This window comes from Gracilinanus agilis, chromosome 3 (genome assembly GCF_016433145.1).
Source record: "Gracilinanus agilis isolate LMUSP501 chromosome 3, AgileGrace, whole genome shotgun sequence".
In the NCBI taxonomy this organism is placed as follows: domain Eukaryota; kingdom Metazoa; phylum Chordata; class Mammalia; order Didelphimorphia; family Didelphidae; genus Gracilinanus; species Gracilinanus agilis.
The window spans coordinates 308,266,023-308,285,152 of NC_058132.1; the positions used below are offsets into that span (position 1 = coordinate 308,266,023).

The 19,130-nt window shown below is 38.2% G+C and overlaps 1 protein-coding gene and 1 pseudogene across 1 annotated transcript in view; one reads left to right on the forward strand and one right to left on the reverse strand.

Annotated features, from left to right (window-relative positions):
• SCTR (secretin receptor) overlaps positions 1-19,130 on the reverse strand; it is a 105,708-nt gene that overhangs the window by 79,471 nt on the left and 7,107 nt on the right. Inside the window, exon 2 of the mRNA XM_044669139.1 lies at positions 8,175-8,295. Coding sequence (XP_044525074.1) covers positions 8,175-8,295 — 121 coding nt within the window. The remainder of the gene's footprint in view (positions 1-8,174; positions 8,296-19,130) is intronic.
• Positions 11,377-11,471, forward strand: LOC123243411 (annotated as a pseudogene).

The following is a 19,130-nucleotide window of genomic DNA, read 5'->3' on the forward strand; positions in this document are numbered from 1 at the left end:
TTCTTCTCCCCTCCCTTTTTTGGCCTCCCCACTCCCCTGCTCCCTTTGGTTTATCCCTTCTGACTTTCTCAGTAGGGTTAGATAGAGTTTTTTATCTGAATGGATAATAAAGCTACTCTTCCTTCTCCGGGTTGATTACACTGAGAGTAAGGTTTGATTATGCTCTCTTCCTTTCCTTCTTATGGTATTATTTATCCCCTCCCCTCCCCATGCCCTCTTTGTGTGTAATAGAATATCTTATTTTTCTTATTTACTCGGATTTTTCTTGGTGTCCCCTACTATTCCCCCCCTCTTTCCCACCCCCCATGTCTTCTTAGACCATTTAGTATCCTGTCCTCTCCATATGAATTATTCTTCTGGTTGCTATCATAGTGAATATTATAATAGTGTATAGAGTTCACTACAGAGAATTATACATAGCATTTCTCCACCTAGTAATACAGATAATTAGATCTTATTTATGCCTTTAAAGAGTCAAGCTTAAAAGACTATGAGTTTTCTTTCTTTTCCCTCTGTTTCTTATTTACCTTTTCATCTTTCTCTTGATATTTGTGGTTGAGTGTCAAACTTTCCATTTAGTCCCAGTCTCTTTTGTGCAAAAACTTGGAATTCTTCAATTTTGTTGAATGCCCATACTTTTTCCTGAAAGTATATGGTTAGTTTCGCTGGGTAGTTGATTCATGGTTGCAGGCCCAGCTCTCTTGCCTTTCTGAATATTGTATTCCAAGCCTTGCGTTCTTTTAGCGTTGAGGCTGCCAGATCCTGTGTGATCCTTATTGGTGCTCCTTGATATTTGAATTGTCTCTTTCTGGCTTCTTGTAAGATTTTTTCTTTAACTTAAAAGCTCTTCAATTTCGCTATTATATTTCTGGGTGTTGACTTTTCTGGGTCCAGTGTAGAGGGTGTTCTATGGATCCTTTCAATGTCTATATTGCCCTCTTGTTGTAGAACTTCAGGGCAATTTTGCTGAATAATTTCTTTAAGTATGGAGTCCAAGTTCCTATTAATTTCTGCCTTTTCTGGAAGACCAATGATTCCCAAGTTGTCTCTTCTAGACCGGTTTTCTTGGTCTGTCACTCTCTCATTGAGATATTTCATGTTTCCTTCTATTTTATCAGTCTTTTGACTTTGTTTTATTTGTTCTTGTTGTCTTGAGAGATCATTGGTTTCTAATTGTTCGATTCTAGCCTTTAAGGACTGGTTTTCGGCTTTAATGTTTTGGTTTTCGGCTATAATTTTTTGGTTTTCCTTTTCAATCTGGTCATTTTTGGCCTTCAGTTGACTTGTCTCACTTTCCAATTGCGAAATTCTGCCTTTTAAACTGTTATTTTCTTGCCAGATTTCTTCCATCTTCCTCAGCATTTCATTTTTAAACTCTTCCATAGCTTGTGACCAGCTTTCATTTTTTGGGGGAGGTTTGGATTTTTGTTTTCCCTCCTCTGTTGTCTGGATTTTCTCTGTGTAGAAGTTGTCGAGTGTTCCAGAGTTTCTCTTGATAGTCTTTTTCTTCTGGACTTCCTTATTGCTGGCCATTGTTAGCCCCGCCCCTTTTCAGCTTTGTCTTTGCACTCAGGGTCTGCCTGCGCCTTGCAAGCTCCCGGGGGCTCTGGTCTCCTTGTCCTCGGGGTCAGGCCTCCTGGTAGTTCCCGGTCTACCCCTCTGCCCGAGGTTCCTTCAGCAGTCTTTGGGTCTGCTTCCACTGCCAATCTCCGGTCAGCACCGGGTCCTCACTGGAGGTCCAAGCCTGGGCTGGAGATAGTTATTCAAGCCTAGGGCACTGCCTTTGCCTGAGCAGATGCTCTTAGGGCACTGCCTTCACCCAGGCAGAAGGTAGTGAAAGTCCATGGGCTGGAGATCTTTATTCGCACCTGAGGCAATGCCTTCAGCACTTGGGAAAGGCTGTGTTTTAGAGGCCTTTGTCCTGGCCTGAGGCGGTGCCTTCACCCATGTGGAAGCTTGGGTAAAGTCCGTGCTCGCCCCCAGCACTTGGGGTCCCTCCTCTTGCAGCACACAGGTACAAGCCCTGGGGCTGCCAGTGATTATCTGGTTGCCCCAGTCCTGTTTTCACACTTGTGCATTGGAGTTGTGCGAGGTGTGCAGTGTGGGGGGTGGGGGAGGGGCTTCTTTCTCTCGCGTTTTAGTGAGAGCTGTTTCACCCCTTTATAGCGTGGAAATGCCCCGATTCTGCGTACCTTCAATGCTGCGCCCTGTTGTAGGGTTCCTTCGTTCTTCTGGACTCATTTTTATTTTCCCCTTGAGGAGTCCTGTATGCTTTGGTCAGGAGAGATTGAGCAACTGCTCCTTACTCTGACGCCATCTTAACCGGAAGTCTCCAATTTTACCATTTTCTTGCTATACCTTTGAGAAAATCCTGTCTTGTCACAACCAGAACAACTTTAGATCAGGGGCAAGGGAAGACATTCTCTTCCAAGGAGAAATCCAAAGGCAGCTAGTCTGTCCTAACTCTGTAAATCCCTCTTGATTATCTTCTATTTTCCCCATCCATCCATCACCCTCATTCTGTCTTTCTAGTCTTTCATGTCAAAGCTTGAACCAATGAGCAGCTACTTAACATCATAGGAATTCTTCTCTTTTTCTTCTTTAGGTTTTCTGTCCTGTGAAACCCCAAACTTAGACAATCATCTTTCTTCATTTAAACTTCTAAGATGCCATTGGCTTGGAAGTCATGCGACCGGTATAACTGGATGATTTCAGTTCACCTGTTATGACATCTCATATGTTCCTACTGTGTATCAAGCACTGGGCTTGTCTTGGGAATACAAAATTAGGAATACGAAAGACAAAATCAAAGAGTTCCTTCCCTAACGGAGTTTACATTCTGTTGGGGAAAACTGGATACACAAACAGTTATATAGTAAAACAGAGAAAAAATAATTCTTGGAAAGAAGCCCTTGCAGCTGAGAGGATCAGGTTAAGCTTACTCTAGGAGGTAGGGTAGGAGCTGAGCTTTGACCAATGCCAGGGATTCTATGAATGAAAGGTAAAAGAGGGTCAATTTCAGGCATTGGGATAGCCAATGTCAAATCTCAGAGAGAGGAGATGGAATGTTATGTATAGGGAACAACAAACAGGTTAGTTTGGCTAGAATATAGAGTTTATGAAGGGGAAAATGATGTACCATAAGCCTGGAAGAGCAAGCCAGAACCACCTTGTGAAAAGTTTTAAGAGACAAATTTAGGAGTTTATTTTTTATCCTAGGTAGAGATTCTTAATTTGGGAGTCTGTGAACTTTAAAGAATACCTTATAACCAAATTTCAGTATAATTTGTTCTCTTTATGATCCTGTGCATTTGAACCTTATGTATTTTAAAATAATATTCTGAGAAGGGGTATATGGCTTTGATAGACTGCCAAAGGGGTCATGATAAAACAAACAAACAAACAAAAATTAAACATCCTTGGCCCAGAGCCAAGAGAGAACCACTGGTGTTCCTTGAACATGGGGGGACAGAGTCAAACTTGTGCTATATGGAGGATGGGTAACAATTATACAATTATCCTATCTATCCCTAACTGGGCTCTCGTCATTGCATGGCAAGCTTTATTTTCCTCTGATTGATTACCTCTTACATCTTCATTGATTACCTATCACAATTGCTATTATAGGTACTTTAGGGCCCATCTTCATCTCTACTCTGAGCAGAAGGCATTCATCCTCCCACTTAGAAAAAAAGGATGAAGGCCATCTAATATGACCTCCCTTAACTCTACTTCTCCTCCTTTTCAACCCTTTAAATCAGTGATGGGCAAACTATAGCCCGCAGGCCAGATGTGGTCCCCTGAAATGTTTTAACCAGCCACTTGACATTATTCCTAATCTGATGAATACAATGAGTAGGATACAATACAATGAAACTTCGAAAGAGTTGCCTTAGAAACAGACTGACAGATGAGCATTTCCTTTCCTTTGGCCCCCTCTTTAAAAAGTTTGCTCATCACTGCTCTAAATGTTTCTTCCTATTCTCTCCTCCTTCTCAAGGTCCCAGAAGATAAGGCTGGCCCTCCTTCTTGCCAAAACTAATTTATTCAGTCATTCCTTTGATCTGATCGCTTTCTGCCTTCTCCTTGCTCCATTCATCTTTCCTTTCTCTTCCTGCATGTCAAGTTTTTCCCTCCTCTAGTTTCTTCTGATCAACCCACAAAAATACCCCATACTTTCAAAAAAATTTCCTTTATCTTTTTTACCCCTTCAAGATATCAACCAATATTTTTCTTCCATTTCACTGCTAAACTTATTTTTATTTTATTAATTATTGTATATATTATTAATATATCAATATAAATATTATTTGTTATATTGCATATTGATATAGCATAATTACTATAAAACAAGTATAATATTTATTAACTATTATATTTTATATAATCTAAAGTCACTGTATCAACTTTCTCACTGTGAATTCATTCCTCATCACCTATCCACCTGCCTTTGGTCAAGGTCATGCCTTCTCCAGGGTTAGATTAGCAACCACTCCCTTGCCGAGACTTTTTTCAGTCTTCATCCTCCTTGACTTTCTGAAGTATTCAAGCCTGTTGACCAATGTTTTCTTCTTAAAGCTCTTCTCTTTCATTCTTTTGACACTGTACTTTGCTGATTCTCTACTTATCCTTTTGCCTGCACTCTTCTGGGCTCCTTTATTGACTCCTCACCTTCTTCCCACGCAAAGTAAAGATGACTCCCAAGGCTTTGTTCTTGGGCTTCTTTTTCTTCTCTTTGATCTTTATACTAGCTCCCATATCAATCTTACCATGATGCTCTGTATTGATGAATCCCAAATCTCTATCTCTACCCCCAGTAGCTAATCTGAACCACAGTTCTGAATCTTCACCTGCCTGTTAGATATCTCTACTTGGATTTTCCATAGTTATATATGGAATATATAAAAAATTCCAGGTGTATGAAACCAGAATCATTACTTCTCCAAGAAACCAACTCCCTTCTAACTTCCATATTTCTACCTATGATACTATCAAGTACTTTCTTTTCTTTTCTTTTTTCTTTCTTTATTTTAAAAAAAATTTTTATTTAGAATATTTTCCCATAGTTACATGTTTCATGTTCTTTCCCTCTCCCCCGAATCCTCCTAACCCCCCTTAGCTGACACACAATTCCACTGGGTTTTACATGTATCATTGATCAAGACCTAATTCCATATTATTTATAGTTGGACTAGAGTTATCATTTAGTGTCTACATCCCCAATAATATTCCCATCAGCCCATGTGTTCAAGCAGTTGTTCTTTTCTTTTTTAACCCTTACCTTCTCTTAGAATCAATACTGTGTATGGGTTTCAAGGTAGAAGAGCAGTAAGAGCTAGACAATGGAGGTTAAGTGATTTGTTCCAGGTCACACAACTAGGAAGTTATCTGAGCTCTGAATTAAGTCCAGAACCTCCCATCTCTGAGCCTGGCTCTCAATCCACTGAGCAACCTGGCTACCCTCACTTAAAGTACTTTTTAAAAATCCTTCTTTTCTTCACTTTCTATATCCAATAATTTTCTAAATTCTACCTGTTTTTACATCTGTACCATCTCCTCTCTAGTCTCTACTTAATTATCCACCCAATATTTCTTATTTTGATCTTCCTAAAATGTGAGTCTGACCATATTACACTCTTCTCTTCCTCCCCCCCCCCCATTCAATAAACTCCAATAGCTCCCTATTATCTTCAGAATCAAATATAAAATCCTCTTTTGGACATTGAAAGACCTTCATAACTCAGGTCCACCTGTCTCTAGGTCTGGTGCTTTATCCATTGTGCTACCTATCTTCCTCCACCTAGCTGCTTTTTTACAATATTAATGCAAGCTGATGTAAGATTCTTGAAGCCAGGAACAATGTCTTCTTTCATTTTTGTGTTCCCAGCACCTAGGACAGTGCATTACTATACACACAAAAAGTATTTGTCAACCTGAATTGAGTTGAATTATGACACCCTGCATTGAAGAGACTAGAGGGACCCAGAAGGCTTCCTGTGTTTGCTCTGGGGAAAGGTAATAAATTGCCCAGCATAGCCAGCCAAGTAATTATTAGGGTGGCCCTGAGAAGTTCACAAAAAAGGAGAAAGGCCTTGGGCAAAACTAAACAACCTAGAATAGGAGAAGAATTAATTTTTTATTTGTGATAAGTGTGCCTGGACTCAGTGACAGCTCCATAATTGGGACTTCCTGTGACTTTTCTGGAGTTCAAATATTAACCCGCTTTCCTTGATCCTTCCTGTAGCATCCTATTTCCCCACAAATACCCTCTCCAAATGGTCTAGTTCTGAGCAGTTTATTCTGTGATGTCTAAAACAAGGGGACTAGACCCCATCTATCAACTATTTGGGTATCTATCTTAGATGTTCTCATGCCATGTCACATCTGAAGAAGCAGAAAAACATCTGGATTTTTCTTTGTCTATCACTCCCTCAGTTACTTTTTTTTCTGGGAAGGTCTGGGGCTCAGACAATTTTCATAAATTTCATAAAATATCCGAGGATATTGTAACTGAGTATGGGAGCGAGCTGAAGAGGGACATTGCACCCCTTCTTCCTGCCTGGTAAGGGGATGTATTCCTTCTCAAACTCACATTCCTGATGTATCAAACTAATATTGTTGTTCAGTCATGTCTGCCTCTCTAGGACCCCATTTGGGTGAAGATAGTGGTTTGTTATTTTCTTCTCCAGCTCATTTTATATATTAAAAAAAAAAAAAAAACAAGATAAACAGGATAAAATGACACACCCAGGATTACATAGTTAGTAAGTGGCTGAGGTCAGATGTGAACTCCGGAAGATGAGTCTTCCTGATTCCAGGTCCAGCACTCAATCTACTGTACCACCTATCTGCCAAACTAATATTAATCAGCATTTATATAATGCTTTAAAATTTGTAAAGCACTTTACATATGTTATTACATTTGAGCTTTGCAACATCTTTATAAAGTACAAATATTCTTAACCTCATTTTACAGATGAGAAAAATGAGACTCAAAATAATGAAGTAACATCCATTGTCACACAGCTAGTAAATATCAAAGACAAAATTCTCAGATTATTGATAAACTCCAGTATGTTATTTTGTTAGTAGAAGAACAATAACTGGCATTTATGCTATTTATATAACACCCACTATGAGCCAGGCTCTGTGCTGGGTGCTAGGGGAAGCAAAGACAATTATAAAACTCTCTGATCTCAAAGTTACATTTTGTAAAGGAAATAGTCCTTATATATCTAAATATGTACAAAATATATTTTTAAAATAAATACAAATTAACTGGAGGAAGAGAGGGCATTAGCAGCTTTAAAGTTCATAATGTGTCTCACATAGATCTCATTTGGGTCTCACACCAACACTCTGAGATAATTATTCTTCCCACTTTACTGATGAAAAAACTGATGGACAGAGAAATTAATGGCTTGTCCATGGTTACACATCTAATATCAGAAGAGAGATCTGAATTTAGGACTTCCCGACCACAAGTCCAGAACTCCATCCAATCTCTGTCTCCTATAATTACCCAAGCTGGCTCTTATTCTATTTTACATATATTGGAATAGGGGCAGGCTCTACCACATTAACACCTTATTTTTACACCTGATAAAAATATCTCTATCCAGATTTTGGTTGGCATGGCAGTGGTGTTGTGATATGGAAGCGGTTATGTTGGATGGAAGATCTTTCTTTTTTTTCCTTTTCTTTTGTTGAAATCATCAATTTAGTGGGATTTTTTTTACCTTTACCTTCCATTTTAGTATCAATGCCATGTATTAGTTCCAAGGCAGAAGAGCAATAAGGGCAAGGAAATGGAGGTTAAGTGACTTGCCCAAGGTCACACAGCTAGGAAGTGTCTGAGGCCAGATTTGAACCCAGGACCTCTCATCCCTAGGCTTGGCTTTCTATACACTGAATCACCTAGCTGCCCCATTAGTGGGAATGTGTGTGCAGAAGTTGGATTATGAAATAAACAGGCTGCACCTCTGCAAGCTGTGTGAACAGAGCACTAGGCATTATCTGATTTGCAGGATACATATAGATCATCCAACTGCATCCTTAAAGACTACAAGGAGGATTCCTTGATCAGAATAATGTCCATTTGGATAAATCACCTACATGGAGTCAATGAACTGACTAAATGCAGAAGACTAATACAACAAAGGTTTGCCCTGTACCTGATAGAGGCTGCTCATTTTCAGAGTTGTTCTTCCATTCTTTTGACAGTTCGTGAAGACACTGTTCTTCCTCCTTCTGCAGCATTTGGAGCACATCACAGAGAAAAGGGGGAGCGCCAACCTGTAATTTCCAAAGCCAAATATACTGATCACTATCTTCATATCACATGATCAGCTTACTATTCCCCCCACCTTCTGTCAACAGTATCCCTTGGACAGGTGGTACAATCAATACTCCATTATGTAAATTGGAGTTTGTTAAATCAAGCCAACTGACATTTATTAAGTGCCTAGTACGTGCCAGACATTGACACAAAGACAAAAAAAAATCCCTGCCCTCAAGAAGCTCACAGTTTAATGGGAGAGACAAGATGAAAATTATTTACAAACAAGATAGATATAGGATATAGGAATAGATACAGATATAGGATAAGGGGCCACTAGGTAGCACAGTGGATAGAGCACCAGACCTGGCATCAAGACAATCTGGATTCAAATATGGTTTCAGACACTTCCTAGCTGTATGGCCCCAGGGCAGGTCACTTTACCCCTGATTACCTAGCCCTTGCTGTCCTTCTATCTTAGAACTGACACTTAGATACTCAATACTAAAAAAGAGGGTAAGAGTTTTAAAAAATGATATAGGATAAATTGAAGATCATTAACAAAGGAAAGGCACTAGCATTAAGGGGGATCAGGGCTATTTGCAGAGGGTATGATTTTAGCAATGACATGAGGAAAACCAGTGAAAATACCCAGGAGCAGGAAGATGGAGTATCTTGTACAATAAAACAGCATGGTGGCCATTGTCATGGCATGGCAGAGTGCTAGAGGAAAGTAAGGTGTAAGAAGACTTGTCCAGTGCAAATCTTATTTTTAAGTGTGTCAGTGGCACCTACCAATTAAACACTTGTTTTGTTGCCATCTCTACAGACACTCAATTAGCAACTTTTACCACTTGGTCTTTTCCATTTCAGCTTTGCTGACATCTCAAACTTCCTTTGTTTACATTATATGCAGACAAGTTCTCATAACATAAACACTTAACCACTTCTCCTGTTCCAGGATAATCTTAGAGTAAGTTGGATAAATATACATAGTTTCTTTGGGGGGGGGGAGGGGGGTAGAGAAGATGGGAAACAAAAGAACAACTCTGTGGCTCTTCTTGACTTGGATTTTCACTCGAGGAATTCATTGTTTTGCTAGATGTGACTTCCCATAAGTTTTCTAATTCTCTCTAGAAGCCACATTTACTCATATTTAAATGTAAGTATGTGTATCATTTGAGATAGGCACAATCTAGATCGTGTTAAAATACTTGATCAGTCTGGAAAGATGGGTCAAAAAGAGTTAATGGGGGTGCAGGGAAAACATTGGATTAGAAATTAGGGGAGGGCAGATAGGTGGCTCAACGGATTGAGAGCCAGGCCTAGAGATGGGAAGTCCTGAGTTCAAATCTGGCCTCTGACACTTCCTAGCTGTGTGACCCTGGACAAGTCACTTGGCTCCCATTGCCTGGCCCTTATCACTCCTCTGCCTTAGAACCAATACAGAGTATTGATTCTAAGATGGTAGTTAAGGGCTTCAAAAAAAAAAATAAACAATAGGCCTGGCTCTCAATGCACTAAGCCACCCAGCTGCCCCCCCAAACTATTGTTTCTAAGACAGAAGGTAAGGGTTTTATTTTAGAAGAAGTAGTAAGAAGGCCTAGGTTCAAAACCTATTCTGATGCCTACTGAAAATGTGATCTTGAAAAAATCCCAACCCATTTCTGGGCATCATTTTCCTCATCTCCAAAATGAGGACCATGAATTAGATGGTTTCTGAGGACTATTTTTGTTCCAATGACTTCTAGTTTCAGTTTCTATGATTGTTTTCCTGCAATTAAGTCTATTCAGTCTATTAATTTTGTCATCTGTTGCACAATTTATAAATGACCAGAATTGGTATTTAAATCTAGAACTTTTTGATTCTTAGGCTTATTCCCTTCTTAATTCTCCACATTCCCCAGCTCCTATAATCATCCAAGCTGACATTTTCTCTAACAGTGTATTTTTCTTAAGCCCCAATGGAGTAGGCTGAAGCATAATTTTAAGACTTATTGTTTAGCCTTGATTCTTTTTAATATGTAGTTGCAGGGGAAAGAATTTCTTCCCAGACTATGGTTAAAACTATGGTAGTGGTGGAAGTGGGGGGGGGGCTATGGGGTAGATGAGGGATTTATTACCTTTATCAATTGTTAATATTTCATTCTCTTAACTAAGATTGCTCTTTGGTAGCAAAAAGACTCCATGGGTGATCTATATCAGTGTTTCCCAAACTTTTTTGGGCTACCACCCCCTTTCCAGAAAAAATATTACCTAGCGCCCCCTGTCACATACAATCACCACCCCCTTACAGTTATTCACTGACCCCAAATGCACCTGTAGCCATCACTGCTCTCCTGGATTGCTGCAGCACCCACCAGGGGGTGGTGGTGCCCACTTTGGGAATCACTGTATAAACATGCTTACTTGCCACCATACATAAATGGCACTGCTTTGTAAGAGATGGAATAAGGAATTCCATATTTAAATATTCATGGAAGCCAGAAATGAAAATAATCTGCCAAATAATAATGAATCAATCAATAAATGTTTACTGGGGGCAGCTGGGTAGCTCAGTGGATTGAGAGCCAGGACCAGAGACAGGAGGTCCTAGGTTCAAATCTGGCCTCAGACACTTCCCAACTATGTGACCCTGGGCAAGTCACTTAACTCTCATTGCCTAGCCCTTACCACTCTTCTGCCTTGGAGCCAAAACACAGTATAGACTCCAAGATGGAAGGTAAGGGCTTAAAAAACAAACAAACAAATAAATAAATATTTGCTAAGTTCCATCACTGTGCTAAGTGCTAGGAATACAAAAAGAGACAAAAGATAGTCTTTTCTATCTTATCCTCAAGGAGCTTACAATTTAGTGGGAGAAACAACATGCAAACAAATAAAGCAAGCTATAATAAAGGATAAATAGAAAGAAACTAAAAAAAAATAGAAAGCTCTAGAACTAAAAAGGGTTGAGGGTTCCCTAACATAAGTCCTAGGAAAATCAGTCCATAAACTTACAAAATAAATTATATATTAGCCACATTTGGGAAGAAAACTAAGAAAAATAAAGTGAAAAAAATCTGTATTTCTGAAAAAATGTACATGTTTGCTTCGGCTTCCTTCAGCAGTACATATGCTAAAATTGGAACAAAACAGAAGATGGTCCCTGCTCAAAGATGACATGCAAATTTATGAAGTGTTCCATATTTTTTTAGAAGGAAAGCAATGAACTGGGGGAAAAAATTTTATAACAAAACTCTCTGACAAAGGTTTAACATCCCAAATATATAAGGAACTAAGCCAAATTTACAAAAAAATCAAGCCATTCCCCAACTGACAAATGGTCAAGGGATATGACTAGGCAGTTTTCAAATAATGAAATCAAAACTATCAATAAATACATGAAAAAGTGTTCTAAATACCTCCTGATTAGAGAAATGCACATCAAAACAATGCTGAGGTACCATCTCACACCTAGCAGAGTGGTCAGTATGGCAAGCAAAGAAAAATAATAAATGTTGGAAGGGATGTGGCAAAATCAGGGTTTTAATGCATCGCTGGTGGAGTTGTGAAATGGTCCAAGCATTCTGGAGAGCAATTTGGGATTATGCATGAAAGACTTTAAAAGAATGCCTACCCTTTGGTAAAGTCATACTACTGCTGGGTTTTTTACCCTAAAGAGATCATAAGTAAAAAGACTTGTACAAAAATATTCATAGTCACACTCTTTTTGGTGGCAAAATAATTGGAAAATGAGGGGGTGTCCATCAATTGGGAATGGCTAAACAAATTGTGGTATCTGATGGTAATGGAATATTATTGCGCTGAAAGAAATAATGAATTGGAGGAATTCCAAGTGAACTGGAAAGTCCTCCAGGAATTGATGCAGAATGAAAGGAGCAGAACTAGGAGAACATAGTACACAGAGACTGATACATTATGGCACAATCAAATGTGATAGACTTTTCTACTAGCAGCAATGCAATGATCCAGGACTTATCTATGGATAAGAGGAGAGTTTATGACCAAACAAGACATAGGGAGTATTATGGAATATAAAGTGGGTAGTGTTGATTATATGAAACTAAAAAGCTTTTGCACAGGTAAAACTAATGCAGCAAAAATTAGAAAGAAAATGGGAAACTAGGAGAAATTTTTTTCACAGCAACTTTCTCTGATAAAGGCCTCATTTATCAATTTCTCATAGAGAACTGAGCCAAATTTACAAAATAAGAGCCATTCTTCAGTTGATAAATGTTTCAATGATGCAAAAAGGAGTTTTCAGAAGAAGAAATTAAAGAAATAAAATAGTCACATAAAAATGCTATAAATCACTACTGATTCAAGATAAATTTAAATTAAAACAACTTTGAGGTATCACCTTACAACCATCAGATTTGCTAACATAACAAAAAAGGCAAACAATATATGCTAGAGGAGATATGGAAAAACTGAGACACAAATGCACTGTTGCTGAAGTTGTGACCAAATCCAATTGTTCTGGAGAACAATTTGGAAATATACCCAAAGGATTATAAAACTGTGCACCTCTTTTAACCTAGGAATACTACTACAGGGTCTACATCCTAATGAAATCAAAGAAAAGGGAAAAGGACTTATTCATACAAAAATATTTATATCAGCTCTTTTTGTGGTGGCAAAGACTTGGAAATTAAGAGGATACTCATCAATTGGGGAATGGCTAAATAAGTTGTGGTAATGATTGTGATGGAATATGATTGTGGTGTAAGAAACAATGAAAGGGGTGGTTTCAGAAAAACCTGGGAAGACAAATGAACTGATGCAAAGTGAAATGAATATTTTATATAGTAACAGCAATATTGTAAAGATGATCAATTATGAAAGATTTAGCTATTCTGATCAAGACAATGATCCTCAATAACCCATGATGAAAAATGCTTTCTACCACCAAAAAGAATCATTGAATTCTGAATGTATATTGAAACACTTTTTTATTTTGTTATTCTTGGGGGTTTTTTGCTGGTAGAGAAGTTGGCCTTTGTTTTCTTTGTAGCATGGCTAATATGGAAATGTTTTATATGATTTCACATATATAATCAAAATAATATTGTTTGTCTTCTAAAGGAAGGAAAGAGGTGAGAGAGAAAAAGAGAGTTTGGAATTCAAAAAAAGTTTTTAAATGAATGTTAATGATTGTACATGTAAAACCTATACAAAATTGCTTACCATCTCAAGAGAGGGAGAATGGTGCGGAGTGTGGAAAGGAGGGAAAATTTTGGAGCTGAAATTTTTTTTAAATTAATGTTAAAAATTGTTTTTAGATGTAATCAGGAAAAAATAAAATTAAAAATAAAGTTTGGAGTACTTCTTAAAATGAATGTTAAAATTTTATATGTAATTGAGAAATATTTAATAAAAAACAAAAAATTGTTAAATTATGAAAATTGAAAAAATATGCTACAATTTGCCCTCAGAGTCCATTAGTTTTCTCTCTGGAGGTGGAGAGCATTTTCCAACATGGGTCTTAAATTATTTTATTAATTAGAGTTGATTATCATTACAATATTGCTCTCATGGTTGAAGAATCTTTATAGACCTTTAATGGTCCTCAGAACTACTGCCTTAGAGAGCCTATTCTCCTCCCAATCTTGATTCTACCTGTCCTTCACCTTTTCCCTTAAACCTCTGCCTATGGAGACCATACTAATTTCTTTCTTCTCTGTACTCCTATAATACTTACTGTCTATATCCTCACCTTTGCCCTCAATAATGTATCTATCATCTTGCATTGTGTGGCACATCACAGTCTTCTCCTCAACAAAATTCAATGCTCCTTATGGGTAGGAACTTTATCTTTATTTTCTAAGTCTTTCATAGTACTTAGTGCTGTGTTCCAAATATAATAGAAATACAATACTTGTGGAATTGATGAAAATCAAATAAAGTTCTTTAGTGGATGGGGGAAATATGTTATCATGGACCCTATTAGAGAGTTTACATCACTGCCAATTTTAAAAGAGCTTGGTATATTTTAACAATTGATTAATTTTCGTTTATATTTCTTCTATATCTGTGACTAAACATGAAAATTATCTCTGTAGGGGCTGAAAAAAGTTAGCACGTTCTTAAGAAATACTTGGGATTTTGTCTAGATGATTAGATAATCTCTAAGGTTCCTCCCAGTTCCAAATCTATGACTGGCTAACTTTTACCTGCCTTTTCTTAGAAGTTGCTCTTACTATGTACCATCCCCAAGGTAATTCCCTATATTTACAGTAAAAACAGCTGACTTTTATACAGCACTTTTAGTTTAAAAGCACTTTACATACATTATTTTATTTAAACCTCAGAGTAATCCATTGAGGTAGACATTCTGGGAAATATCCCCATTTTACATATGAAGAAAGGCCACACAAATAGAGTGAATTCCCAAAGATAGCACAGCTACTAAGTATCACAAGCAGAATTCAAGCTCAGGTCTCTTCTGATTCTATGCAAAGCATTTTGAAAATTTCATTATACTAATTCTGAATGAACTGATATAGTCAGAATGATATTGCTGTTTTTCTCTCCATTTCTTTTTTTGAAGGAGTTTTATTTCCTTCATCATTGAGACCTAAATTCATTTATTATTTGGAAAAGGAGCATTCTTTAAAGTTGAATGATTAGGGAAGAAATGATTGAAGTCTGCAAAATCATGAAAAAGATTGAACCAAATTTAGTTTTGTTGCTTTTCAGTCACTTTGGTCATGTCTGACTCTTTATGACTGCATCTGGGCTTTTCTTTTTTCCCCCTTAATTTATTTATTTACTAAAAATCCCATTAGGTGTTTTCTTGGCAAAGATAATGCAGTGGTTTGTCATTTCCTTCTCCAGCTCATTTTACAAATGAGGAAACTGAGGCAAACAGGATTAAGTGACTTGCCCAAGGTTACAAAGCCAGTAAGTGCCTGAGGCCAGATTTGAACTCAGAAAGATGAGTTTTCCTGAATCCAGGTCCAGCACCCTATCAACTGCACCATCTAGCTATGCCTAGACTTGATTTATCAAACCTTAAGACACTAGAATGGTAGGGCTTCCCTTGCCACTAAAAACACAGTAGTTTAATGAAAAAAAAATCAAAAGATAATACTAATTTACACAATATGAAATAAACTTATGAAACTTGTTCATTTTAGAGGTTAAAAAGATCCTGGAAGAGAATTTAGGCAAATTCCCAAACCCTGAACAATTTAGTGAAAGTAGAGATGTCTGAAGTATGCCCTTATTAACTTCTCACATTTAATTATTAAGTAAACTAACAATTAGTGATGGAATGAAGACAATCAAATATCTCCTTGTGAGACAGAAACCTGGACTAGAAAGACTGTGAGTATGACCTAGGAGAGTCATTTGATGTTCTTCTGGTCCTGGTCCTCACTATTCACAGTCAATCTCTTGTTTGTCATGTAATCATCAGACCGACAGGATCTAACCATTCAGGGTTTTTCCATGAATTATGTGCTTCTCCAGGTGAGCCCAAGTGAAGGTCAGCGGCATGCAATCTTAGCTTGTTAAAGTGTAGTAATGAGCATTTAAATTAGGTCATGGGAGATTGGAGGAAGGAATGAGGCTCAAAAGCAGCTCTGATCCAGAATGCTTAGTTTGGCTTTTTATCAGGTTTCAGAGAGTCTGATTTGATATTTAATTAATGAAATTATTAAATGGAGGAAGACATAGCTAATTCACTGGGTAATTGCAAGGAAAGCTTATGATGGCAGCAGGAAGTGAGGCTGCAATCACAGCTTAATAAGGCATAGAGATTACAGGATCAAGTGGCAAAAGGGGTACTGAGGCAGATGGCACTGGGATGTGGGTGGATGGAATGATGAAGAGAGGCAGGTAGGTAGCCTGGGGAAGAGGAGGTAGAGAAAGAAAAAGAGTGTGTCCCACTTGTGTAACCATGGATTGAGTTGGGAGCCCGAGGAAGCATGGACCTCATGAAGAATGCTCAAGAGGCACAGGAGCTTGAGGACTCATTTTTAAAGGGTTTTGGAGGGAATAGACCAACTCCTATCTATACCACCTTGAGATTAGTTTATTAACAATCATTTCCAATTTGTCAGAAAAACTTAAAAAAAATTTTTTTAATCCTTACCTCTTTTTTTTTTTTTAAACCCTTACCTTCTGTCTTAGAATCAATACCATGTATTGGTTCCAAGGCAGAAGAGTGGTAAGGGTAGGCAATGAGGGCTAAGTGACTTGCCCAGAGTCACACAGCTAGGAAGTGTCTGAGGCCAGATTTGAACCCAGGACCTCCCATCTCTGGACCTGGTTCTCTATCCACTGAGCTACCCAGCTGCAACTTGTTAGTAAAACTTTAAAGTTCATCTGTATATGTCATCTCGAAATGATCAACGCCTTTTGGTGATCTGCTGGTCTTTTCTGTGAAGGTCTGGAATTTGTCTGGCAAGCAGGGTAGACTAAAGGGCCCTGACAACAAGTGCCCAGGTGGCTCAGTTATTTTTCAGTCATGTCTGACTCTTCATGACCCCATCTGGGGTTTTCTTGGTAAAGACACTGGAGTGGCTTGCCATTTTCTTCTCCATTCATTGTACAGATGAAGAAACTGAGACAAAGAGTTAAATTACTTGCCTCGGGTCACACAGCTAATAAGTATCTAAGGCCAGATTGAGACTCAGGTCTTCCTGACTCCAGGTCTAGAACTCCATCCACTAATTAAAATAGGATACAATTTGTAAATTATGGTCTTTTGATACCTGGGACAGTTTGTTTGTATGAACTTCCAGGTTCCCTTTTGCAGTCCTACTTCCTACCAGCTACTTAAAAACTTACTCCACTGACTATAAGGGGAAGGGTGGTCAGGTGGATCAGAGCAAGACACAATTTGAAGACAGAGCAAAGGATACTTTCTCAGCCAATGTACACTGGCACCTTTACTTGAATTCCCTGAAATCATAGGTTCCTCTCCATTCTAATGTATTAATGTAATATGTGTGTGTGTGAATCATGTGGTTTTTCTGAGTCAATACATGGCTCACAGGGGTCCTTATATATGGTTTGATGACCTCTCTTTCTATTTGAGTTTGACATCACTGGTTTAGAATGCTGAGAGGCCATGGGACTTGTCCAAGGTCACACTGACAATACGTATCAGAGGTAGAACTTGAATCCACATTTTCCCGGCTTTGAGTCATGGCAGTACAGTGGTTAGAGTACTAAACCTGGAGGCAGAAAAACCCAAGTTCAAATCTGGCATAAGACCTATGTGATCCTGGGTGAGTCATTAACTTCTGTCTCAGTTAACTTGTTTGTAAAATAAGGATAATAATATTACTTCCCTCCTAGGTTTGTCACAAGGATCAAATAAGATGATAATTGTAAAGCCCTTAGCATAGAACCTGGCACATAAAAAACATTATATAAATGTTAGCTATTTTTACACCTTTTACCTCTCTCCCTTTCTCTATAGATAAACTCAAGAACCCCGGAGTGACAACACCCCCAAGAACACCCATCCTGCTTCCAGCTTTGCCCGTGTAACCATCATCCCTGAAAGTACTCCTTGTGGATATGCAGCCTGGTAACTGCTTCTGTGGCTTTAGTCACAGTTACTCCAGACCCAGAAAAGAAAGTTTTTACCATTGAAATCCTTGGCACTATCAAGTGGTTCAGTTTAGCTGTTGTTGTTGTTGTTGTTGTTGTTGTTGTTGTTGTTGTTGTTGTTGTTGTTGTTGTTGTTGTTTTTATTAACCCTCACCTTCCACCTCAGAATCAATACTATGTATTGGTTCCAAGGCAGAAGGGCTAGGCAATAGGGGCCAAGTAACTTGCCCAGGGTCACCCAGAACCTCCTGTCTCTAGGCCTGGCTCTTAATCCACTGAGCTACCCAGCTGTCCCCCAAGTGGTTCAATTGAAAAAAAAAATGATATGACCTAGCAGTGGAAATTACACTGGAAAAGATGCATTACCTTCTACTTGCTGCTGTACCCTAAAAACCATGAGATCTTTCTTTTGGGCTTACAAATTAAACATCTATATTGTTCCCCACTATTAGAATGTGAGTTCCTTGTTAACAGAGGCTGTCTTAATATCTTATTTATATTCCCACTACTTTTTTATACACAGTAAAAATCTAAATTAACACACTCACTCATCCATCCATTCATTCATGTCAGGCAGTTTCCAACAGCTTAATGAATCAAAGCATCTTATGTATATCTGCAAACAGGAAAAGAAAGCATTATGCTGAAAAGAACTCAAGATATCAACTAGATCTAGATTTTTCCTTATCTAAGAATCCATCTGAAAAACAAGCAGTTACTGGGAAAAGGGCATGAATTTAAGGATTACACCAGGGTCACTTAGAGGATACTTGACTTTAACAGCTGGACAACATCTTCCAGGGCACAGGAATATATATTCTTTGTGGGAAAAGGGGTAAAGAACAAGAATCCGGTGCTACATGCTTGCTTCAATAAATAGGAAAAAGTTAATCTAAAAATAAAAGTAGCTAAACTGCTTCTTTAATATCTAGTTCACAGGGTTGTTGTGAGGCAAAAGCTTTGGAAAACTTACATCAATCGAATTATCATGAGTTATTTTGTTATTTGTTCCTCAACTGGCAAGCACTTCAATTATTTTATATTCTCCTAAAATCACATTATCAGTATTACAAGTAGAACCCTATAATAACACAGGATTGTTATTACAAAGCTATGCTACACATCAAATTATATTAACGAGGGCATACAAGATAAGCCCACCAAAACCCAATTTAAGTCAGGTGCTAGATCTATGAAGGAAGGAAGGAAGGAAAGAAGGAAGGAAGGAAAGAAGGAAAGGAAAGGAAAGGAAAGAAAAGGAAAGGAAAGGAAAGGAAAGGAA